This window comes from Pleurodeles waltl, chromosome 8 (genome assembly GCF_031143425.1).
Source record: "Pleurodeles waltl isolate 20211129_DDA chromosome 8, aPleWal1.hap1.20221129, whole genome shotgun sequence".
NCBI lineage: Eukaryota > Metazoa > Chordata > Amphibia > Caudata > Salamandridae > Pleurodeles > Pleurodeles waltl.
Window position 1 is genome coordinate 1,441,282,228 of NC_090447.1, and position 26,791 is coordinate 1,441,309,018.

The 26,791-nt window shown below is 44.6% G+C and overlaps 1 protein-coding gene across 3 annotated transcripts in view; it reads right to left on the reverse strand.

The window, feature by feature from the left end:
* Window positions 1–26,791, reverse strand: part of PRDM15 (PR/SET domain 15) — a 345,544-nt gene that overhangs the window by 81,132 nt on the left and 237,621 nt on the right. For all 3 annotated transcript variants that reach the window (XM_069202594.1, XM_069202595.1, XM_069202596.1), the window contains 4 exons: window positions 26,152–26,315; window positions 23,876–23,955; window positions 6,578–6,697; window positions 5,298–5,429 (listed from right to left, as the gene is read on the reverse strand). In XM_069202594.1, the coding sequence (XP_069058695.1) occupies window positions 5,298–5,429; window positions 6,578–6,697; window positions 23,876–23,955; window positions 26,152–26,315 (496 nt within the window). The remainder of the gene's footprint in view (window positions 1–5,297; window positions 5,430–6,577; window positions 6,698–23,875; window positions 23,956–26,151; window positions 26,316–26,791) is intronic.

Below are 26,791 nucleotides of genomic sequence, written 5' to 3' on the forward strand. Positions count from 1 at the left end.
AGCCTCTTTTAAGGTGGATCTTGCTTGCGCACAGTCCTGATTATACCAGTCCCTGCGAAGGGTGTCAGCGGGTCTCAATTTAATGGAAGTTTCCTTATAGAAGATACCCTGAAGGGAATCGACCATCTTAGTGTGGATCGCCATAATAGGAATATCCAAGGATTCTTGATCTTCATAATCTACAAAGAGTTTTAAAAAAGATGAATAAATTTCCCCAATTAAGTACGGGTTACATTCAACCTTTGGCCAGCAGACCCTAGAGCGTCTATGGTTCAAATGAGGGAATGGAACATTAGTAATCCTTAAGTGCTGGACTCTTAAAAATGCCTGATTAGTCAATACAAGACACAAAGGATTATGATCACTATCCAAGCGAGGTAGAATTTCCATATCAAGTGAACTTGACCATAGCCTAATGTCCAAAAGAATGTAATCAATAGTACTAAAGGAAAGCCCTCGCTTGAAAGTAATGGCTCGCTCTGAGTCAGATTTAGTGCGGCCATTGCATTCTCTCAGGCCATAGTTCAGGCAAAGGGAAGACATCTGGAATGCAACACAGGAAACAGGCGAAAGTACCATTTCTTTAGATTGGGGAATACCCCAATGTTCGTCCTCCTCAGTAGTCAGATTGCTAATGGAGTTGTCCAACACAAAAGAACAATTAAAATCACCTGCTATAATCAAAAAAACTGAAGGGTCCAAAGCGTCTATGTAGTCCGTCAACTGAGAAAGAACAATTGAATCAGACCCACGGGGAACAGATCTAGCATAAATATTCAAAACTATAATTTTGAAGCCAGGACGGAATGTAAGTTGCACACCCAGCAGATCAAAGGAGTTAAACTTTATCACAGAGTGATCACATTCTAACTTATTGTTCAGTAAAATCATTAAACCTCCTATCTGTCTTCCGAATCCACCAGAGGCAGGTTGGGCAGCAGAGAAATAGGTTGTAAAGCCTTGTAAGGATAACTGTTCTTTAGTCCATGTCTCCTGGAAGAGACAGATATCTTGTTTGTTTACAAGGCTTACCCATTCCGGGTCATCCAGTTTTTGCTTGATTCCAGCTACATTCCAGGACATGATGTTAATTTTAGGAGATGGAGATATTGACTTTGTTCTCATAGGTAGGGCAGGAGTCGAAGTCCCTATAAATTGACACACATCATTTACTGTTTTTGGAAGCACTGTACAGGGGGCGGACAGTCAGTCCAATTCAGAGAGTGAGGGGGAAGGGTTCTCATATTTAGAAGTAACAGAATTATCTGGGGAGGGAATAGCCCCAGCTGCTATAGTTCCGGATGTACAACATTCTCTGGATAGCGGGGCCCCTGGCGGCTGACTGCTAAGTCTAAGATTCGATACCCTACCAATACATAGTGTGCGTGTCCGTGCATCAAAGGCCAGGAGATCTTTAGCTAGACTATAATCATTAAAGAGAATCGAGATGTAATCAAATTCTGACCCTAACTGGTTATGTCTGTGGGCCTCACATATATCAGACCGGATGACAGAGCGGCAATTCCTCTGTGAACGAATCCAGTGAATCACTTTGTTAATTAGTGAATCACTCGACTCTCCGTTACCCTGAGGTAACTTTGGTACCCTAGTTAAATAGATAGTCGCGGCTTCCCTCCTCCTTCTGGACCTTTGATTAGGGACGTGCGTCTGCAATAATGTCATATGATCAGGATTAGTGGCAGGACGGGGACTAACACAGCAGCTTACTACCGAGGATGTTCCTCCTGGATTAAACTGAGAAGTTTTTGGACGTGAAATAACTATATCTCCCCGTCCAAGAATTAATCCACCCTTATTAACACCTGATTGAGACTTTCGCTCATATGCGGAAGACATGGATTGAGAAACAAACCTACCATTCCTGCCACATGTTGGGGAATTATCATTAATACACCTAACGGTGTTATGTGTAGAGGAAGATGTCATTTTGTCACCTAAACTGAGGGGACTGGGTTTTGTGGAATCCATCAGAAGATCAGACGAGGGGACAGACTTATAGGGCACATTACAGTTACAACCAGACTTTTGGCCCTGAAGTCCAGCAATTTTGTTCATCAAAGTTACCAATAGACTTTTAACATCATCTAATTTCAGAGAAATAATATCCAACTGGGAAACTTCATTGTTGCCCATCTTTGCATCCAGAGAGTTTTTAACAGAACCTTCTTCGCATAAGATCTGTAAGTGACCAGGACTTACAGGATTTGAAGCCAAAACCGAGAACCTATTTGAACAAGGAATGGTAATAGGGGGAGGGGACGCGCACCTCACATGGGGTGCATCTTCTTCGGCTAGATGACCATTTGTCCCCACCAAGGGTGATGAGGTTTCCGGAGGTAAGGGGGTTACACCCTGGGATTGAGGAAAAGGGTGTAAATCAGCTTTAACCTCTATTCTATGTGACTGGGTTTTTTTCTTGAAGAGATCTGGGATCTTTTTGGAAAGAGTGGTATCTGGTCTAGAAGGACCAACAATGGAAGGACTCCTCAATATAGCCTCAACCTCTTCAAACAGTGAATCAATTGCTTTGAATTGCTGTAGTTTAGTGGTTGAAGATCCCTCCATTTTCCCGGCAGAACGTTTCTTGGGTTTTTTAACCCTAGATTGGGATACTGCTACCTCATCGGCCTTCCTCTTCCCCATGTCGACTGACCGGTGGCCTAGTAAAGTAGATAATTTTAACCACAATTATAAGAAGAAAATAGCCCAGCCCCAAAAAGCCTACTATCAAGTACAAATGATGTTGTAAGGAAAGGAAGCCCCTATAAAATAGGAGGTAATAGAAAATTACACCACTAGCAACAGAGGCCTCTATACCAGAACTAAATATAAAAAGAACATAATTTTAGGGGGGTGGCCCAGCCCAGTCTCCTCCTGGCGATGACGGGCGCAAGACGGGCCCGCCCTTGGCCCGGGCTTCGCCCGTGCGCCGCCCGCGCGCGTCCCGCGCAGCGGGAGCGCGAAGAAAAGTTTAAAGGGCTCCTGCCCTATCAGCTGTCTCCCCTTGTGATGGCGTTCCCCGCGCAGCGGGAGCGCGAAGAAAAGTTTAAAGGGCTCCTGCCCTATCAGCTGTCTCCCCTTGTGATGGCGTTCCCCGCGCAGCGGGAGCGCGAAGAAAAGTTTAAAGGGCTCCTGCCCTATCAGCTGTCTCCCCTTGTGATGGCGTTCCCCGCGCAGCGGGAGCGCGAAGAAAAGTTTAAAGGGCTCCTGCCCTATCAGCTGTCTCCCCTTGTGATGGCGTTCCCCGCGCAGCGGGAGCGCGAAGAAAAGTTTAAAGGGCTCCTGCCCTATCAGCTGTCTCCCCTTGTGATGGCGTTCCCCGCGCAGCGGGAGCGCGAAGAAAAGTTTAAAGGGCTCCTGCCCTATCAGCTGTCTCCCCTTGTGATGGCGTTCCCCGCGCAGCGGGAGCGCGAAGAAAAGTTTAAAGGGCTCCTGCCCTATCAGCTGTCTCCCCTTGTGATGGCGTTCCCCGCGCAGCGGGAGCGCGAAGAAAAGTTTAAAGGGCTCCTGCCCTATCAGCTGTCTCCCCTTGTGATGGCGTTCCCCGCGCAGCGGGAGCGCGAAGAAAAGTTTAAAGGGCTCCTGCCCTATCAGCTGTCTCCCCTTGTGATGGCGTTCCCCGCGCAGCGGGAGCGCGAAGAAAAGTTTAAAGGGCTCCTGCCCTATCAGCTGTCTCCCCTTGTGATGGCGTTCCCCGCGCAGCGGGAGCGCGAAGAAAAGTTTAAAGGGCTCCTGCCCTATCAGCTGTCTCCCCTTGTGATGGCGTTCCCCCATGTGTGGGATTATACCAATAGCAATTCTCTACAAATTATTGAAAACAAATTCTTCAGAAGGTTGCTGGCTGTGCCTCAATCTACCTCTGCATCCTTCTGCCATGCAGAAGTAGGGCTGGTTATTTGGAAGATTACATAAAAATGCAGCCCTTGTTACTTTGGCCTAAAATCCTGAATAACCCTGAGGCCCATTCCTGTAGAGCAGTGTTTTCTTATCCTTGGATAAGTCTCTAGATATACCCTGGCTCCAGTATATTAAACTCACCTTCACCAACTTGGGCTATCCACAGTATTTTTCCAACCCAGATTGCCTTAGCAAAGTCTCACCCGGTAGCATCAAAGATCTTTTTTTAAGGTCATGTATTTCAGGCCCGCTCTGTTAACAGACCCAGAGGGGGAGAAGTTCCTATTTACGAACCTCCGGCACTGCCTGCCCTATATTTACGGGTTATCTTGAACAAGAGATATACATTTTTGTTGACCAGGTTTCGTCTTCAAACTATACACTTTCTGGTAGTCTTTCCAGCACAAGGCACTTGGTTCCTTTCACTCCCTCCTTGCCACTGTGATGGCTCAGCACATCAATGCACAAAGCACTATATGTAATTTTGTACTCTATGTCTCACAGAGGAGGCAATCTTTTCGGCCAGTGCTGAAAGCTTCAGGGTTTAGATCACATGAGCAGGCTTTGACATATCTACATAATCTGGGGAAACTTAAAATAAAGTTTGACACTGCATAAATGATGTCAAAGCACCCTTAAGATCCGCAATAGATATTCAATTTTAACTTTACTTTTATGTTTCTTTCTTTTTATTTGGTTCCTATATCATGAACTGTACACATACATTTATTCTTTTATGAAATTTATGGCTGAATTAAGCTGAATAAAGTACAGACTGATTGACTTGATTATAAGTTCTGAGAGTATATTGAGTCATTAGACCCCGCACTCCACTCTGATGCAAGAGGTGTAGAAAAAGGAAACTATTATGAGCAAAATGGAGTACTATCAATCAGAATGCTAATAAACATTTTCATTCTTCCATCAAATTTTACATAGCCATTGATAATATGCATAACTATCAACTTAACTTACTCAGTAATATTCTTTTTTATCTTTCTCAGAAAGCATAAAGGCAGAATTTATCCTCTCCCACCCTCATCTGGATACAAAATTTGATATTCAAATGCACACAAAGCTCTGCAGCAGGATCAATGATTGAATTTTCTTACAAGTTGCAAAATAAAATGATTTATCTAAGATCTGATAATGTGTGAGGAGAGCACCAAACCCAGGTGGACTCAAAAGTCACCAGCTTAACCAATAAACCACATCTCATCTCTTTTAGTTGTGCCATTAGAAAATCAGAATGCAATATATAGCCAGGTCTTATAATTCTATTTCCTACTATGCATATCACAGAAATAGTCAGTAACACTGCTAATCATGGCACCAGGCTGACCATCACACTTAGGTGCTGGACCTCTACTCATTCTCACCTGTATGCCTCTTGTAATGCTTGAGCATGTTCACCTTTTGAGCAAACTTCCGGTTGCACTCTCTGCACTCGTACTCCTTGATGCCTTTATGTAGCTTCATGTGGTGTCTCAGTGCATGCTTGGTCTTCATTCCTGTGAAGGAATGCAAACATGTCAACTTAGGACATGTTGCACGACTAAAGGGGAATAGTTAGTAATCCATCTTTAATAGGCAAAAAGTGTTTGTTTTGATTTAGTTGATTTATACTTGAGAATCGGAACTAAAATTTGACACTTTGCAAATATAAGTAAAACATATGAAGTAGTTTTGATAATCATTATCACATTCCAAGTGACACTAAAAACTTGATCATAACAGACATCCAATTTTGTACCTGGGTAAGCCACATCAAGGTGAGCGTGAGCTGTGTCCAGGAGACACAGGTTGGGTCTGAGACAAGCAGGTTTCTTAATTAGCTTCTTAAGTTGCCTATGAATTGAATAGGACAGGATTTTGACCACTCATCCCGATGTTTTTTTAGGTCTTGCAGCCAGACAGCTTTTACCTCTCTGTTATCGAAAGACCTCTTGTAGTGCATGCCAAAACTTACACTAAGCTTTTGGCTTGCCCACAGTCTACAATTGGTTGGCTTTCTTGTCTATCTCTTTGCTAGCTTCTTATTTGAAGACTTTCCTTCCTCTTCTCATGTTTGCCACACCCCTGGAGCATAGCTTCTTTCCCATCCTTTCTAATGGATGAGCTGTATGCTATCGCTACTCACATTAGGGAGCTACTTTTTTCTTTTGCTTTCAGCACTCAAGAGATTGCATACATTTTCTTGCTCTCTCCTTCGTGTGAGTTGCTTCTTTCCCCAAAACTCTCGTACCCTGGAAGTGCTTTGTGTTGCTCCCAATTCAATTCCAACTCCATGTTTGCACTTTGCTTTTCCCACCCAATGCTGGCCTTTTTGTTTATTATTATTTTTTCCTCACCCTGGGACCACCGCAAGTGTCTCCACTGCTGCCTCGTCCGCCCCTCCCCAAAAAGTAAAAATAAATATATTCAAATAAGAAGTACATAAAAGTGACAGTAAAGCCAACCAATGGTAAGCAATGGGCTGGCTCTAAGCCCACTGTAAGTTTTTTTGTATGGATGGTCAACAAGAGACTTTCACCTGCCAGACAACTAAAAGCTGTTTGGTAGTTGAGACCTAAAAACAATCCTTGTCCTTTTGTCTAAACATTGAAATTACAGACAACTACAGGGCAAGTGGAAGACTGAACAAGAGTGGGCTTGGTACCTTTTCCACATTCGGCACACAGGTATTCCCTTATGTCGTCATGGACTCGCATGTGCTCCTTTAGCATATCTTTTCTGGCAAATGATTTCCCACATAAATGGCAGCCATGGCTTTTTACACCTAAATAGAAAAACAAAGCATTCATATTTGAGATACTGACTGGAGAAAAAGTCTAGATTGCATAATTATCTATCGGCTATCATTCATTAAGGAGAAGAGCTAATCCAACCTACGCCCACATCTCTGGACTTCCTCCCCAATTTACCTCCAAGCTGTTAAGCGAGTGAATGGATGTTTGCACCACGTTGAAGAGTAACCCATTAAGAACTACAGTACCTATTTGCATTGCACCTTATTCTTAAACCCCTTTTCAATCCTAAACTATCCTGCACTCTATCTAGATTTGTAATATTTTGAAATATTGCTCACACATTCCTCCGTGTCTGAATCTGGAGCACTCATTTTCGATATAACTTCACTATCGCTGTAATGTGTATGAATACCTCTGAGTGCCTTCACTCCCTTTGCTAATATCTTCTTTCCACTTATTAGTCTACTGTTTCCAGACATTACAATTTCCTTGTCTATTTAAAAGTTCCTCTGTCTGCTCATGCTTTGTCAAAATGTTGATTTTTCCTGAAACACAAACTATGGAATTCACTTCATCCTTCCATTCAGTGAGTTAAAACAGATACACCAGTACATACCCTCATATGTGACATTGTGATGGGGACTGCATTTGTGCAGCCTGTTGACAGTATCTGCCCTGAAATTGCGGAATCCTTTGACAGAGGGCCTGTTACTAAGACAGACACCTGCTTGAGGGCTTTGTTGGCCTGCAGAGTGTGACCAGGAATTCTGGTGGTGTTTCTGCTGGGCGGCTTGCAGCCTAGGAATGAAAGCAGCACATAGACCAGTCAGCAGAGAGAGACTGCAGCTAGCTTACCTAGTGGGCTGCCTACCACATAATCATCTACTGGTGTTAAGTGCAGGGCCAGAAGGACTCAGAAGTGTATCAGAGTCATGGCAGGCTCCTGAAAGTCCGGATTCTCTACTCCTCCCCTTGGCATCTGGTCTATGTTGTTGGGGGTGCAGCCTATTCTTTTGAATTATTCAGACCCTTAGATCTTATCATTCGAGGGCCTGGGCTGCACATTGTGTCTCAACCAGATCATGTGCCATCCACCAACTGTTCTGTATCTGGAGCCTGGGAAGATGTGGTGGGATTATTACAGACGGTGGCTGCTATAATACATTTTGCACTTCATCAAGCATGCTTCCGCTATGCCTCCTGAGAAATACAGACTAAAGAAAACAAAATAATGATGGATGGAATGGATAATTAACCTCAGTCACTAGTAAATACTCTGAGCTGCATTCCAGTCTATCATTTTTTTGCCTGCTATGATCCTTCAGACAACAACCATCCTCATGCAAAGCAAGCCTGGTAATCCTCAAAAAGAAGCAGAACAACCAACTGCCAGGCAAGTTCTCCATTAGTCAGGAAACATGCAACCCCAGGGTAGCTTAGGCTTATTTGGCATTATCAGTAAGGTGTAAATTGGTCCCTTTGGCACAATGAGCATAGGACAAGTACTTACCACTTGATTACTCGCTGACTGCATGCAAAGTCTGTAAATAGGTGGATGAGGTGACACTTTTGCTCACTCCCTAGATGTTACTCTAATTAGGTTTACCAGCAGTAACCAGTGCTGGCATGTTACTGAGCCTCCCTTTTAAAGATCTTATTGATTCTGTATTTAAAACAGAGGTCAGAGACGCTATTTTGGAGTAACTTGCAGTTAAACACTGAGTCTGTCACTATTGGAAGGATTTAAAGTTAAATTGTGATAATTCCATGGCCAAACAAGTACGGGTTCTCCAACACATTATGAGATTGGAGGTTGAGCTCCATAACCTATCAACTACAGGGAGTGCAGAATTATTAGGCAAGTTGTATTTTTGAGGATTAATTTTATTATTGAACAACAACCATGTTCTCAATGAACCCAAAAAACTCATTAATATCAAAGCTGAATATTTTTGGAAGTAGTTTTTAGTTTGTTTTTAGTTTTAGCTATGTTAGGGGGATATCTGTGTGTGCAGGTGACTATTACTGTGCATAATTATTAGGCAACTTAACAAAAAAAATATATATACGCATTTCAATTATTTATTATTACCAGTGAAACCAATATAACATCTCAACATTCACAAATATACATTTCTGACATTCAAAAACAAAACAAAAAGAAATCAGTGACCAATATAGCCACCTTTCTTTGCAAGGACACTCAAAAGCCTGCCATCCATGGATTCTGTCAGTGTTTTGATCTGTTCACCATCAACATTGCGTGCAGCAGCAACCACAGCCTCCCAGACACTGTTCAGAGAGGTGTACTGTTTTCCCTCCTTGTAAATCTCACATTTGATGATGGACCACAGGTTCTCAATGGGGTTCAGATCAGGTGAACAAGGAGGCCATGTCATTAGATTTCCTTCTTTTATACCCTTTCTTGCCAGCCACGCTGTGGAGTACTTGGACGCGTGTGATGGAGCATTGTCCTGCATGAAAATCATGTTTTTCTTGAAGGATGCAGACTTCTTCCTGTACCACTGCTTGAAGAAGGTGTCTTCAAGGAACTGGCAGTAGGACTGGGAGTTGAGCTTGACTCCATCCTCAACCCGAAAAGGCCCCACAAGCTCATCTTTGATGATACCAGCCCAAACCAGTACTCCACCTCCACCTTGCTGGCGTCTGAGTCGGACTGGAGCTCTCTGCCCTTTACCAATCCAGCCACGGGCCCATCCATCTGGCCCATCAAGACTCACTCTCATTTCATCAGTCCATAAAACCTTAGAAAAATCAGTCTTGAGATATTTATTGGCCCAGTCTTGACGTTTCAGCTTGTGTGTCTTGTTCAGTGGTGGTCGTCTTTCAGCCTTTCTTACCTTGGCCATGTCTCCGAGTATTGCACACCTTGTGCTTTTGGGCACTCCAGTGATGTTGCAGCTCTGAAATATGGCCAAACTGGTGGCAAGTGGCATCGTGGCAGCTGCACGCTTGACTTTTCTCAGTTCATGGGCAGTTATTTCGCGCCTTGGTTTTTCCACACGCTTCTTGCGACCCTGTTGACTATTTTGAATGAAACGCTTGATTGTTCGATGATCACGCTTCAGAAGCTTTGCAATTTTAAGAGTGCTGCATCCCTCTGCAAGATATCTCACTATTTTTGACTTTTTGGAGCCTGTCAAGTCCTTCTTTTGACCCATTTTGCCAAAGGAAAGGAAGTTGCCTAATAATTATGCACACCTGATATAGGGTGTTGATGTCATTAGACCACACCCCTTCTCATTACAGAGATGCACATCACCTAATATGCTTAATTGGTAGTAGGCTTTCGAGCCTATACAGCTTGGAGTAAGACAACATGCATAAAGAGGATGATGTGGTCAAAATACTCATTTGCCTAATAATTCTGCACTCCCTGTAGATACACTGCCAGAGGTGAAATTTCCATCCCTATGGCCTGTAATGCATCACTGTTAGACTATTTGGATATGGGAGATCATAAGATTAAATGTTATGGGAAATGTGCCATTGCAGTGAGTGCTGGTGCAATGAAGGATCGGGAAGAAAACTAGTGAGACTGTTGGGACAACTGCAGGCCTCTCAGGATGTTGTTGGCTTTCAGATGGCAAATCAAACCCGCACCTATGAAAAAGATGGTGATGTTTTATGCAAATCTATACATGCACAGAGGCTAACCTGTATGTGCCAAGAGGGAACAGGGATATAGAAGGATGGCTGGAGGATAATGACAGAGACTGACTGATGCAATATATCTTACAGACATTAAAAAGCCTTATACGACATATCAAATGCCAAGGCTCCCTATGGTGATGGCCTATCTATAAGGACTGAAAGAGTATATTGCAAACCCTACTCCAACCGTATATACCAATATTTATAACATTAGATCACACTGAAAACAACTTGTGCATGCTGATTGGATAGGGTTCTGCCCAAACACCAAACATTTAATTAAGTTTCAATCAGCACTGCTACAAGTGGAAGCTCACTCAGTTCATACGGTGTTATTGTACATTTATTCCAAAAGATCTGCACAAGTAAACAATGTCAATAAACTATCTAACCCTATCTCTGACATATAGTCTGTGCCTAATACAATATATTCCAACACATTCAAAGTTCATAACCTTCAGATTTTTCTGCAAACCCAATGCAGTTCGGGACAATGGAGTCCCTTCTTCAGGGGTTAACTGAAAAAAAGGAAACAAAATACTGGTATCCCAGGAGAAACCCGAATTATGTTTGTGCTGTCTTAATCAAAAGGTAATATTGTGGTTACCATGTCCCACTTCCAAAAAATAAATTGATAGTGTAATAGAAGAGAACTACTTGACAATGCTCATGTGAGGACGATTATGTGCTGCCCGTCAAGAGAAAGATCACACAAACTCAAGCTCCATCTCCTCCTGCTGTCACCTCCAACACGTGCATCATCCTGTGCCGATTGGAACTGAATCACGGTTGGTTTGGTCTATCTATAACTATCCATCTACTACCTTCTTACCACTGCCCATCCAATGGCTCTCTGTACCAGAGGGGTCTAGGGAACGAGGCATTCCTATCCACCCCGCCTCCCCCGATATTTTGTGAGACTCCTTGATACACTGCTAAAACCTAAAAGTACCCGCTTGTTGAGAATGCTAGATGCAGTTTTTTCTCATAAAGTTGATAACAGTGGGCATAGTCCTGCCTGACCAGGTGTGTTGGACACTGTATATCTCAAGATCTCTGCACTTCATTTGCACTGCTAGATCTTCTAAGTGTGAAACTAGCAGCAGCACTCACTCTTTCTGGATGCAGAAAAATCATTTGATTCTCCTTTGGCTTTTAATGTTCACCCTTTTCCACTCTACATAGAATGGTGAAGAGATATTGAGTGTGTTGGCCTGTTGCATTCTGCTCGGGTTGTTAAAGGTCGGGTTAACAGCATCATCTCGAACCATGTACCAGACAGGCAAGAATCAGAGTAGTTCTATCTCCCCTTTACTTTTTCAAGTAAAGTCACCTACACGATATTCTAGGTGCGGAGAATTCTATGCCAGGACAGGAGGCAAGGATTATGCTCTCTTCCTTCTTTATTTTTACTTGCAGTAGATTCAACATCAACAAAAACTATCTTTCCCATCAACCCAGGGGAAAGAACTACAAAAAAAACAGCCAGTAGGAGACCATAATTCCTTCAGATAATCGCGCATTCTCCCGACGTCTTCCTCTTTCTTTTCTGCTTATCAGCAAATAAGTACCCTTTCCTTATTTGCTATTGTGCATAACTGTCTGTTTATCCTTTCAGCATTTTTTCTCCGCAGTAACGCGTGACTGTACTGTTTTGGTCTCCGCCGCGGAGACCCTTTGCGGCGACGTCCAGTCTCGGGCTGCATGATTGCCAAGCGGCCGCTAGAACGCATCACCCTCACGCTCCCGCGCGACGCACGTGTCTGACAGATCGCGTGAGGACTGTCCCTGCGAGATGACCCAGGTGCCCTTCTACACCTGGGCCGCCTAGAAGCCTCATCCCCGTCTAGTTACGGGACTGTATTGAGCCAGCACAAGAGTGCTGGGAGCACAAAACAGTAGACGCCCACGCGCTTTCCTCTCTGCAAACTGCTGTTCGTAGGGCCCGGCCCAGAAACGTATTTGTCTACTCCCCAGACTAATGGGGGCGCAGGCTCTAATTGGCAAAGATAAGGAGCGCGCTTAGCGCAGCCTAAAAACTCTACTGGACTGTCTTCTGCAAAAATAACTATTGCACTAGCAGAAAAGTGCTGCCTCAAAGCTGCGAAGCCCAGCTCTCCAGGTAACCGGGGCTCCGGCGTTGGGGTTTGCCCTGCTTATTTGTGACAGAGTACTGCTTTGTTTATACATATCCGCCTATTTGACCCCCAACCATCAGGCTGTCGCCGCAGCCATTGAACTCTTAGAGTGTCGCCTACTGGCACTAGCGGCAGTAAGCTCCTTTCCTCTTCACGAGCCTCGCCACCCTCAAAAGTGCTCGCAGAAGTGCAAAAGTGATACACGCCTCGATCTGGAGGCCTCTGATCGTCTGAAGAAGGCCTTTTTGACTACCCCACCCCCAAGACAGGGGACATACCTCCTGCCTCAGAAGAGGTCCTGCTGTCCCCTGATGAAGGAGACCTTGCAGGGGATTCCCTGTATGAAGCATGGCATCCCTCACCGAACCCGGGGGACCGGCGTGAGGACATCTCGGACATGCTTGAACCCAAGGACCTCATTCATCCGCATCCTGCGAAATGGACGCCCACAGAGAAGGTGGCAAAATATGTGCCCAGCCAGCTCAGGAAGTCCATAGATAAGGAGGTCCGCCCCTGCCTGAAAGTAAAATGCCCCCACCCCTTCCTCCCAGGAAAGATGGCCCTCACTCTAGAACTGGACCCACGCATGTCCACCTTTCTCCAGAAGTATGTTTGCAATCCCAAAAAAGGGATCAATAGATCCTGGCGTTTGTGCCAGGACAAACTCCTGGACATCAGTGGGTCCCTGACAAAAATCATCAAACTCGCGGAGGAGGCTAAATCCTCCGGTACCCCAGTGTCACTTGATATCCTCTCTGGATGGGCACAGTAGGAGGTGATTAGGGAATGTCAACTGTGCCCTATCAGCAGAGTGGCGTCGCTCCTTTTTGCTAAAGGTAAACCCCAAGCTGTGAGACCTGGCGACCACAGAGGTGGGCCCGGCGCCCAAGGGGGCTCTTTGGTGAGCCTTTCATAAAGAAATTGAGCAAGTTTGGCCAGGTTCACATCACTTGGCAAGGTGCAGACTTCTATTAGGAAGATCTTCCACCCTAGGATTTTCATCGGTGTCCACCGTAGTAGGGGGTGCTCGACTGGCAGCTTCTATGTCCAAGCCCCCTTGAAGGGTTCCAAGAAGCTGCAGGAGCAGACCAGACAGGGGAAGTTCTTCGCCTCACGTAGAGGCTTCCGCAGACAGTACCCTGGTTGTTCATCCAGAGGACACTTCCAGGCCCAAACAGATAAGCGTTTCCCCTTCTTCCCTACTAAAAGGGTGTGAGCAGGCTAGCTCGGTTTGCCCATGTGTGGGCAACCTTCAAATCCGACGCGTGAATCTTACAGACCGTCAGTGGGTTTCGCATTGAGTTCTACAGAACTTCACACCAGCCTACTCACCCAAGGATGATGACCTTTACAAACCAAACCAACAGACATAACTGATAGGAAAGGAAGTCGAGGACCTCCTCTGGAAGGAGCGGATTATACCAACACAACTCCATCCAAACAGTTTTCTGAGCAACATCTTTCTCATGGCCAAATGGGATGGTGGACCTGTCATCAACCTCAGAGAACTCAATGGATGGCTCGTCCACTGCCATTTCAAAATGGAGGAGATACACCTCTTGAGGGGCTTGTTATGCCCCTACACCGCAAGTTCCTCTAGTTCCAGTGAAGAGAGGCCAGGTGCTCGAGTTCAGCTCTTTACCGTTAGCGCCGTCATCAGCCCCCTGGTGTTTCACCAAGGTCCTCAAACCAGTGGTGGAGCACCTTCGGGCTCAGGGTCTCCGACTCAATCTACTTGGATGACATACTACTTATGGACCAATGACCGATCTGATTGTCGGACCAACTTCAAATGACGATTCGCCTGCTAGAAGAATTGGGTTTCATCGTCAACAAACAGAAGTCCCTACTGACTCCCTCCAGACAGACAACCTTTTTGGGGTTTGTTGTGGACTCGGTTCAGAAAACTCGGAGTCTTCCCTCCTGAAAGATCGCCAAGATTTGTCACGACTGAGGTGGACACATTTCCAGATTTTCCACCTCTCTCAGACAGGTGGCCCAAGTGGTGGGCCTCCTTTACTCGTCTATTCAGGTGATCTTTCCGGGCCCTCTTCACTACAGGGCCCTCCAGCACCTCAAGGCCTCCCACTCACATAAAGGCCTCCAATATTTGGAGCAGATTCCAGATGAAGTCCGGTATGAGATGTACTGATAGCTGGATCACCTGGAATGGGCAAGCCATATTTGGTTCGGACCCGGACATCGTGATAGAGTCCGATGCCAGCAAGTCTGGTTGGGGTGCCCGTTGTGGGGACTCGTCTACAGGTGGAAAATGGTCCGTAGAGGAATGACAGCTCCATGTCAATTGTTTGGAATTGATGGTGGGATCCTTCACAATAAAATGTATGGTGCATTGTCATGTGCTATTGACAACATATCGTCCTTCAGGTATATCAACCACCAAGGGGAGGGGGGGCGGGGGGAGGAGATCACCAAATCCAAGGCTCTGGCAAATCTAACCACGGATCTATGGCAATATTGCCGCACCAACAGCATATCACTCACAGCAGAGTATCTTCCAGAAACATCCAATGTCGTGGCGGATCGATACTCCAGGGAGTAGTCAGATTCCAGCCTATGGCAGTTGAATCCACAGGTGTTCAGGGGTCTGGAAGCCCTGTGGGGTCCGTTTTCCATAGCCCTCCTTGATTTGAGGCTGGATTACCAAGTTCCCAGATTTTTCAGTTGGAACCCGGATCAGTTAGCAGTGGCAACAGATGCTTATCCTGGAAGACTGGACGAAGGAGCAGGGGTATGCTTTCCCTCCGTTCTCAATGATCATGAGGTTATCGGCTCAAGTGAGGTGCCAGGGCGTGCGACTAGTCCTGATCACTCCATGCTTGAGGTCGCAAGTCTGGTTTCCAGTTCTTCTAGAACTTTCTTGGGATTCTCCAATCCCCCTACCCCATACTCCAGATCTCCTCAAGGGTCCCCTGGGCAATCTCCATCCCCTGATAATTCAGGGTCAGGTGCCCCTCATGGGCTAGAGAATTTCAGGCATCGCTGTCGGGCCTTTCAGAGAAAGCTGAGAAAATGCTCTTGGTGACATGGGCGGACTGCACCAATAAAACGGTACAGGTCCGCGTGGTCCTGATGGGTCCGTTGGTGTATTCAACACCATCAGGATCCCCTGGGTTGTAATGTGGTCCCCACTGTAAATTTCCTGGCATCTCTGTTGGTGCTAGGACTAGCCTACAAGACCGTGAACTGTTACCGGTCGGCCATTTCTGTGGGTCATGTCCACTACAGGGCACTCAAGTGGTAGAGAATCCCTTAGTGTGCAGAGTGATGCAGGGAATTCACCTGGCTCTTCCGCCTGGCCTACGGTAGTCAGTCCTATGGGACGTTAACCGGGTATTGCACCTTTTTCAATCCTGGCAACAGAACAAATTCTTGTCCTGCAAGCAGCTATAAGCAAAACTAGCCATGCAGCTTTGCTTGGTCTCATGCTGCAGGGTCTCAGACATCTGGGCTCTGGATATCACAGGATGCTCTTTTACTCCGGAGGGTGTTACTTTTCACATCTCGAGATGCACAAAATCGAATTTGTAGGTGGTGTCTTACCCAGCCTTCGACAAACGTCCAAAACTGTGCATGGTCTGACAGCGTATGAATACGTGACAGAGGAGTTCTGCCCGCCGGGGGAAAATCAACTTTTTATCTCTCTCAGGAAACCTTTCAAAGCAGTGTCTCCACCTACCATTGCCAGATGAATCCGATGGGCCATGCAGAAAGCAGGCATTGACATATCAGTTTGGCGCCCACTCAGTTAGAGGGGCAATTGCCTCTAAGGCTTTCTCCCTGGGGGTGCATGTAGAGGACATTTTTAATGCGGCGGACTGGTCCTTAGACTCTACGATCACGATTATTTTAAGCCAGTCAGACATGGCCTCCTAGGTGGTGGATAAGCTTTGAACAAGCATAATCCACGCCTCCGGTCCCGACATGGAATGAAAATTTTCCTAGTAAATATGAGGGACGTGGAGACAAGGATTACTCCCACCCAGGTTTCTGAGGAGTCTCCTTTACCTTTTTCCCTACCCACATTTTTTACTTATAGGTAGGAGTCTCTGTAAGGTTTAAGTAATGTAGCATTGATGATGTTTCTGCCTCAGTAATGTCAAAGATTGTTATCTTTAACTGGTTGATGCTTTGATTTACCGCGCACTTTACGGGTAGTCTCTTGTTCTCTTTCTTCCTTAGGATTTGTTAAGGAAGGAAAATGTCACTTACCCAGTGTACATCTGTTCGTGGCATTAGTCGCTGCAGATTCACATGTTGTGCATAGTCCGCCGTCTGGTGTTGGGTCGGAGTGTTACAAGTTGTTTTTGTTCGAAGAAGTCTTTTCGAGTCCCGAGACCGAGGGACTCCTCCTCCTTTGTTCCATTGCGCATGGGCGTCGACTTCATGTTAGATTGTTTTCCCCGCAGAGGGTGAGGTAGGAGTTGTGTATGTTAGTAATAGTGCCCATGCAATGGAATGAATAAGTATGTACCAACTAAGGTTTAAGTAATATATTTACAAATGTACAAATGTTGAAGATAACTTCCAAACGGCTACAGGCTCCCAGGGAGGCGGGTGGGCACATGTGAATCTGCAGCGACTAATGCCACGAACAGATGTACTCTGGGTAAGTGACATTTTCCGTTCGGTGGCATGTGTAGCTGCAGATACACATGTTGTGCATAGACTAGTAAGCAGTTATCTCCCCAAAAGCGGTGGCTCAGCCTGTAGGAGTGGAAGTAGTCTGAAATAAAGTTCTTAGTACGGCTTGACCTACTGTGGCTTGTTGTGCGGATAGCACGTCTACACAGTAGTGCTTAGTAAATGTGTGAGGCGTAGACCATGTGGCTGCCTTACATATCTCGTTCATTGGAATGCTTCCTAGGAAGGCCATGGTAGCGCCTTTCTTTCTGGTTGAATGTGCCCTTGGTGTAATGGGCAGTTCTTTCTTTGCTTTAAGGTAGCAGGTTTGGATGCACTTAACTATCCATCTGCCTATACCCTGTTTTGATATTGGGTTTCCTGTATGAGGTTTTTGAAATGCAATAAACAGTTGTTTTGTTTTCCCAATTTCTTTTGTTCTGTCAATGTAGTACATTAGTGCTCTTCTGATGTCTAATGTATGTAGTGCCCTTTCAGCTACTGAGTCTGGCTGTGGGAAGAACACTGGTAGTTCTACCGTTTGATTTAAGTGGAACGGTGAAATAACTTTTGGTAACAATTTTGGATTGGTTCTTAGGACAACCTTATTTTTGTGTATTTGAATAAAAGGTTCTTGTATAGTAAACGCCTGAATTTCACTTACTCTTCTTAGAGATGTGATGGCAATGAGAAATGCAACCTTCCACGTTAAGAATTGCATTTCTCAAGAGTGCATGGGTTCAAAAGGTGGGCCCATGAGTCTTGTTAAGACGATGTTGAGGTTCCATGAAGGAACAGGTGGTGTTCTTGGTGGTATAATTCTTTTCAGGCCTTCCATAAACGCTTTAATGACAGGTATCCTAAATAGTGAAGTTGAATGGGTAATTTGCAGGTATGCAGATATTGCTGCGAGGTGTATCTTTATGGAAGAGAAGGCTAGATTTGATTTTTGTAAATGTAGCAAGTATCCCACTATATCCTTTGGAGATGCATGTAATGGTTTAACTTGATTATTATGGCAGTAGCAAACAAATCTTTTCCATTTGCTTGCATAGCAGTGTCTAGTGGATGGTCTTCTAGCTTGTTTTATGACTTCCATACATTCTTGGGTGAGGCTTAAATGTCCGAATTCTAGGATCTCAGGAGCCAGATTGCTAGATTCAGCAATGCTGGGTTTGGATGCCTGATCTGTTGTATGTGTTGTGTTAACAGATCTGGTCTGTTGGGCAACCTGACATGGGGTACTACTGACAGGTCTAGTAGTGTTGTGTACCAAGGTTGTCTTGCCCATGTTGGTGCTATTAGTATGAGTTTGAGTTTGTTTTGACTCAATTTGTTTACTAGATATGGAAGGAGAGGGAGAGGGGGAAAAGCGTACGCAAATATCCCTGACCAGTTCATCCATAGAGCATTGCCTTGAGACTGCCTGTGTGGGTACCTGGATGCGAAGTTTTGGCATTTTGCGTTCTCTTTTGTTGCAAATAGGTCTATTTGAGGTGTCCCCCAAATTTTGAAGTAAGTGTTTAGAATTTGGGGGTGAATCTCCCATTCGTGGACCTGTTGGTGATCTCGAGAGAGATTGTCTGCTAGTTGATTTTGGATCCCTGGAATAAATTGTGCTATTAGGCGAATGTGGTTGTGAATTGCCCATTGCCATATCTTTTGTGCCAGGAGGCACAGCTGTGTCGAGTGTGTTCCCCCGTTTGTTTAGATAATACATTGTTGTCATGTTTTCTGTTTTGACAAGAATGTATTTGTGGGTTATGATGGGTTGAAATGCTTTTAACGCTAGGAATACTGCTAACAATTCGAGGTGATTTATATGCAGCTTTGTTTGATGTACGTCCCATTGTCCTTGGATGCTGTGTTGATTGAGGTGTGCTCCCCACCCTGTCATGGAAGCATCTGTTGTTATCACGTATTGTGGCACTGGGTCTTGGAAAGGCCGCCCTTTGTTTAAATTTATACTGTTCCACCATAGAAGCGAGATGTATGTTTGGCGGTCTATCAACACCAGATCTAGAAGGTGACCCTGTGCATGTGACCACTGTGATGCTAGGCACTGTTGTAAGGGCCTCATGTGCAGTCTTGCGTTTGGGACAATGGCTATGCATGAGGACATCATGCCTAGGAGTTTTAATACCGTCTTTGCCTGTATCTTTTGTGTTGGATACATGGCTTGTATAACCTTGTGAAAATTTTGAACCCTTTGTGGACTTGGAGTGGCTATTCCCTATGTTGTGTTGATTGTCGCTCCTAAGTATTGCTGTGTTTTGCACGGCAGAATGTGAGATTTTGTATAGTTGATGGAGAAACCGAGTTTGTAGAGGGTTTGTATGGCATAATCTGTGTGGTGTGAACACTTTGTGAGGGAGTTGGTCTTGATTAGCCAATCGTCTAGGTACGGGAATACGTGTATATGCTGCCTTCTGATGTGTGCAGCTACTACTGCTAGGCATTTTGTAAATACTCTTGGTGCGGTTGTGATACCGAACGGCAACACTTTGAATTGGTAATGTATTCCCTTGAATACGAACCTTAGGTATTTCCTGTGCGAGGGATGTATCGGTATATGGAAATATGCGTCCTTTAGATCTAAGGTTGTCATGTAGTCTTGTTGCTTTAGCAGTGGTAACACGTCTTGTAGCGTGACCATGTGAAAGTGTTCTGATTTGATGTAGGTGTTTAGTGTTCTGAGATCTAGGATTGGTCTCAGTGTTTTGTCCTTTTTTGGTATTAGAAAGTACAGTGAGTAAACTCCTGTGTTTATTTGTGTACATGGTACCAATTCTATTGCGTCCTTTAGCAGTAATGCTTGAACTTCTAGTTCTAGAAGGTCTAAATGCTGTTTTGACATATTCTGTGTTTTTGGTGGGACATTTGGAGGGAGTTGGAGAAATTCTATGCAATAACCATGTCGGATAATTGCTAAGACCCAAGTGTCTGTTGTTATCTCCTCCCAAGATTTGTAAAACTGACTTAGTCTTCCCCCCACTGATGTTGTGTGAAGGGGTTGAGTGACTTGTGAGTCACTGTTTGGTTGCAGGGGTTTTTGTACTTTGAAATTTTCCCCGGTTTCTAGGGAATTGTCCTCCTCTATACTGGCCCCGAAAGCCTCCCCTTTGGTACTGTCCCTGGTAGGTAGACGGTGTAGATTGTGAGGTGCTGGCTTGTGTGGCTTGACCCCGAAACCCCCCTCTGAAGGTTGTTTTGCGGAAGGTGCCGAAAGTGCCTCTGCCCTGCGGGGAATAGAGTGCGCCCATGGCCTTGGCTGTGTCCGTGTCCTTTTTCAATTTCTCAATTGCCGTGTCCACTTCGGGTCCAAACAATTGTTGTTCATTGAACGGCATATTGAGCACCGCTTGCTGTATTTCCGGTTTAAAGCCAGATGTGCGCAACCATGCGTGCCTTCTTATGGTTACTGCGGTATTTATTGTTCTTGCCGCTGTGTCCGCTGCGTCCATAGAGGAGCGTATTTGGCTATTGGAGATGTTTTGTCCCTCCTCAACCACTTGTTTTGCCCGTTTTTGAAATTCTTTGGGTAGATGCTCGATGAGATGCTGCATCTCGTCCCAATGGGCTCTATCATATCGCGCTAGGAGCGCCTGAGAGTTCGCAATGCGCCACTGGTTTGCAGCTTGTACTGCGACCCTTTTCCCAGCTGCATCGAACTTGCGGCTCTCTTTATCTGGAGGTGGTGCATCGCCTGATGTGTGCGAGTTGGCTCTCTTGCGAGCTGCCCCTACCACGACTGAATCTGGTGGCAGTTGTGAGGTGATAAAAGCAGGGTCCGTGGGCGGTGCTTTATATTTTTTCTCCACCCTTGGAGTAATCGCTCTACTTTTGACGAGTTCTTTGAAGATCTGCTTTGCGTGCCTTAGCATTCCTGGAAGCATAGGTAGGCTTTGGTAGGAGCTATGGGTGGAGGAGAGGGTGTTGAAAAGGAAGTCATCCTCGACAGGTTCTGCGTGTAACGACACGTTATGGAATTCTGCTGCCCTAGCTACCACCTGTGCATACGCTGTGCTGTCCTCAGGTGGTGAGGGCTTGGTAGGGTACGACTCAGGACTATTGTCTGATACTGGGGCGTCGTATAGGTCCCAAGCGTCCTGGTCGTCTTGGCTCATGGTGGTATGAGCCGGTGAATGTGACGGAGTCTGTGCCGGTGATGTGTGAGTTACAGGTGGATGAGAGGGTGGCGGAGTTACCTTCTTCACCATTTTTTGTGGTGTTTGTTCTTGTGTTTGGAACTCGAGTCTCCTTTTTCTCCTGATTGGGGGAAGAGTGCTGATCTTCCCTGTCCCACTTTGTATGAAGATCCGCTTTTGTGTGTGGTCTACATCAGTGGTCTGTAACTCTTCTTCAAATCTGTGTTTGCGCATTTGAGAGGACAGTGATTGTTCCTCTGTATATGAGCTGGCAGTTGGTTCGGTTGCTGGTCGTTTTGGCACCGAAACTGTGTCTCTGCTTGTTTTCGGCTCCGAGGAGAATTTTTTCTTTTTCGGCGTCGAGCTTTCTCGGCGTCGATCTTCCTCGGTGCCGCTGTCTCTGCGTCGAGCAGCTTCGGTTCCGCTGTCTCGGCGTCGATCTTTTTTGGCAGCACTTTCTCAGTCCCGAGATTGCTGCGTGCCTGTGTCTCGACCCGAGTCGGACGATCTCGGCACCAGTTCGGCCTTTTTCGGTGCCGATGGACGGTCACCTACTTTATGGGTTGAGCCATGGCCTGTTGGCAGTGGCGTCCCCTGGGCCTTGTCTGTTTTCTTGTGTGGTGCTTGCTTCGACGTCTTACTCACGGTTTCTTCGACGTCTTACTCACGGTTTCTTTGACGTCGAATTCCTCAGAGTCCGATTCATGGATGGAGAAGGCTTCCTCTTCTTCTCCTTGTCCCTCGAACTCTCGGTGTCCTGTCGGCGTGGACGCCATCTGCAATCTTCTGGCTCGCCGGTCACGGAGCGTTTTTCGGGACCGAAACGCACGACAGGCCTCACACGTTTCTTCCTTGTGCTCGGGCGACAGGCACAAGTTACAGACCAAATGTTGGTCTGTATATGGATATTTATTGTGGCATTTAGGACAGAATCGGAACGGGGTCCGTTCCATCAGTGTCGATGTTACACGCGGTCGGGCCGACCAGGCCCCGACGGGGGATCGAAATTACCCCGAAGGGCTACCGGAGCTCTTCACGATTCGGTGTCGATTCTATTCTTACCCGATACCGAGCGAAACAATACCGACGTAGTTTTCCGAAGTTAAGACTATCTTTCCGTCCCGAAACCCGGAGCGAAAAGGAACACGTCCGAACCCGATGGCGGAAAAAAAACAATCTAACATGGAGTCGACGCCCATGCGCAATGGAACAAAGGAGGAGGAGTCCCTCGGTCTCGGGACTCGAAAAGACTTCTTCGAACAAAAACAACTTGTAACACTCCGACCCAACACCAGACGGCGGACTATGCACAACATGTGTATCTGCAGCTACACATGCCACCGAACGCTAGGTTTTGTTTATCTCATGTATATGATTTGGATTCTTACAGGTTCAGATGGAACCAAAGGGAAATAACGTGAAGGAAGGGGATGAACTTCGGCCACACTCAAGAACGAGGAAGACGTTGGGAGAATGCATGATTATCTCAAGGAATGATGGACTCCTATTGGCTGTTTTTTGTAGTTCTTTCCTGTGGGTTGATGGGAAAGAGTTTTTGTTTATGTTGAGTCTGCTGCAAGTAAAAATAAAGAAGGAAGAGAGCATAATCCTCACCTCCGAATCCTTAATAGAACTGAAACTTTCCTTCACGTTTGCTAGGAAACTTTTTATTCTCCTAGCAATATATGTGAAGAAACCTTATTTTATTCCAGGAGCAAAATGTTAACCTTTCCAGGAAATATAGGACATCAGTCACTTTGACAGTCACTATGGGCTTTCAGTAAACTAGAATACGCCTATTTCCGCTGATACTGGGCATGTTAGAACTACTGATAACTAATGTACTATTTGGGTATTAATCTGAACAGAGATGGGCTGTGATCATAAGTGATAAATTTGCAACACTGCTCAACGATTTCACTATGCAGGTAGACCCCTTGTTTTCCTGTTCCCTTGCCAGAGGAAAATCCTAATGAAGATGGTGGTAATTTCAAAGCTTTTATATGAATTCTTAAATATCCCCATGATACTCATTCAGGCAAAACTTTGGAGTTTCTTATTCTTATATTACTGTCGGCTGATAAGCAACCATACACCAGATAGCATGCAATAATATTAACATAAAATAAAGGGATTCATTTTATACCCAATTTGGAACTCTAATTATAAAATACAGGGTTATTATACCACCTATCGGTTCCACTGGAATCTTTGTGCCCAACATATCAAGGTCTATAGCAAATGGGATTATTTACCAATGCAAGAGCTATAACACTTCCTAAATACAAGGCCAAAGCCCACATACCCCCCACTCGACATTTTCTCTTTTTGTCTATAAGGAGCAGTCAGAGATAAAGATCCTCGGGTGGTCTTCCTCCCTATATTCAAGAGGTGTCTCTGATGTTCTTGCTGTTTTAGAGCATTAAGATGTGACTGCACACATGGAGGCTGCCTACTGCTCCTCTTAAATTACATCCACTGTCACGTGCCACAGAGAACCACTTCACAACACAGAGCGGGGTAAACAATTAAGTATGTCAAAAGAATGGCAAGAAACATATTTATTTTATTCAATATCAAGTTTGCATAATCTCAGGGGTACCTGTGTGAATAAGTTTATGCCGATCTAAATTGCCAATGCTGTTAAAAATCCTTCCACAAATTTCACATGGGTGGATATACCTGAAAAGAAAAATAAAACATGAAAATGATAGTGTATTAATATCATGTATTAGAACTTGAAAATAGTATCTTGTTTGACTTTATATGTATGGACAGCTTTAAACATACTGGTACCAAAAGGATATGTATACCTGAAATATAACTGTTTTCTCCACAGAGCTGAACCTCTTACAGAGAAAGGATGTGGGTGCAGCAGAAGCCAATGTGATTTGATCATCTGGTGGGTACAAACACTCAAAAACTAGTACTGCTGCAAACACTCCAACTTGCTCTAGGACCTCCTGACACCTGGGGTCCTTGATAACTCTTTGGACAGTGTTGTGGGACCACTGCATGGATTTCTGGTTGCAGTTCTCTCATGGTTTATTTTCAGACAGTGTCTCTTTCTTTAACGCAGATCACCCCCTTATTTACCGATATGGAACAAGGATTTACACACAGAACCCAGAATTTTAAGACAGTGATCCCTTTCAACGCTTCCTCTAACACATAAATTATTTGAAAGCTCTCAGTTTACAGTTTATTCAAACAAATAATGTAGGAAACTACTTTGCAAACTGTTTGAAATATAAAATGAACAGGAAAGCCCGAATTAGATTTCCCACTAATAGCCTGTAGACCATATTGCAAAACAAAGAGGAGAAAATTAAAGCTACATTTAAAATGTCTAGCAGAAGATTACCTTCTTCACTAATGTTACAGAGTGTTTCAACATAAGACATCACACCAGTCTGAAGGCACAAGATGAATCCAATGCTGTCACTAACTAAACTATGTTTGGTCCATCCTGTACTTAACTGCTAGATTTGGTGAATAGTTCTGCAGTGCTGCCTCTGTTCAATTTTAGAGAAAATTATACACAATTCACATTTTTGTCTTGTACTGAGAAGATGTAGGCTATGCCTAGGATTACAACTGATTCTGAGAGTTTGTCTCATGAGATGAAATTGACGAGGTTTTGTCTTGCACAATGAATTCTACTAAAAATAAATCTGATAGCTTATTTAATATGAACGCGTAAGATGGGTATAGTCTATGGGTTGTCATCATTGTGGAAAGTTTCATCACCTGAAGATATTTCTGCTGTTTTGTCTTAAGCAAGAATAAATCTTCAAGACTTTATACTGACTGCAAAGTATACGTTCAGGTTATGCATGGTGCTATGAACAACAAACAAGAAACAGTATAAACCTGGCTCAATGACATTGAACCTTGACGGCTTTGAACCGCAACTTTCCTTGAATGGAAAGTCACTTGGATTAACTTTGGATAGCAACTTCACCCTCAAGGGATACTTTGCCAAAAACAGAAATAACTTGGTACCATCTTGATTCGGAACTGCTGTTCATGCCCTCATACTGTATTTTGATGGTTGTAACACCGTTCTGCATGGCCTCTGAGACTCTACACTGGCATCCCATACACTGTAGCACATCTCATTCAGAGCATGATGAATTATTATCACATCTTCCCATCCTTAGGGAACTCTATTGGCTCCCATTGCCAGCCTTTACCATCTCCAGAACCAGTTGCATCATCTACAAACTCAACACAAACAACATTCCTGCTTATCTTGTAGACAAGCTCACCATCTCGTATGGCCAGGAAACAATCAAACTATAGCCTAAAAAGTGTAAAAAAGAAAATCGAGGCAGTAGGCCTTTTCAATCAATGCTGAGCAATTTCCCTGTAACTATCAGGACCGCCCCAACACTGGTTCAATTCAGGAAAGAGTTGACGACTCACCTCTTTAAAGAACACTACATCACAATGCATTAACTACCCACAACCCATCTACTGGTCATATCACTCGTTGGCGATCTTTGATCCTGTAGAACACTCTGCTGCGTTTTGGTTATATAAATGCTAAAGAAATCCCACATCCATAAATACAGAAATCAGTTCAAGGATCTGCCAATGACCCACAGGGCAGATTCTGAGTGGTTACGCTAGGTTTCATCTTCAACAGAATTTGAGTCTAGTTATGAAAAATTGTACATGGTTTTATGCTGTACTCTGAATTACTCATTAGTCTTGTCTCAAGCTAAGAATATGTAAGGTAGCCTTTGTTTTGCACTACGAATAAATCTGCTATATTTTGCCTGTTGACATACAAATTTGTCATAATCAATATGACAGGTGTATACCTTTCTTTGTTTACAAATTGCAAAGTATGTTTTTAACCCTGCCACTTACTTCTGTATATTGGGATCTGGCAGGTTCTCTCGGTGAATGACCATGTGGGCATGGAATGTTGCCTTTAAGGCAAAGCGGCGATGGCAGGTGGTACATTCGTAGCCTTTCTCTTTGTGCACGTCCATGATATGCCTCAGATAAAGCTTCCCTCTAGCAAAAGTTACCTAAGAAATGAAGCAATAGTGACTGCAAGGAAGGTGGTGCTGGCCATTTGCATACAAAGCACTGGTTCATATTTAGCACTTTAATTTTCATGGAGAAAAAGGATGGATATACTTAAGTTACATTATGCATCTTAGTTAATGAATTCCTTTAATAAAAGGGTGGAGTTGAGGAAGAAAAGCACATTACTTACCTTTGAAAACATTCTTGCTCATTTAAAATTCAGCTTCTGTAGATTCCTTATGTGTACCCTCTCATCAGGCACCAGACTGCGCTCAGATATCTTTTCCACTTAAAGCCAGTCACAGGTGCCAAGTGACACTGAACGTCATCAGTTGAGTCGCAAGGACACCAGAAGTGACGTTGGGAAGCACATAAGGCTCCTACAAGCCAGCTACCTTAGACATTAGCCTCTGTGGGCTCATAAAATAAATTGACAGAAATGAGAGGACGAAGCCTATTTGTACTAACAATACAT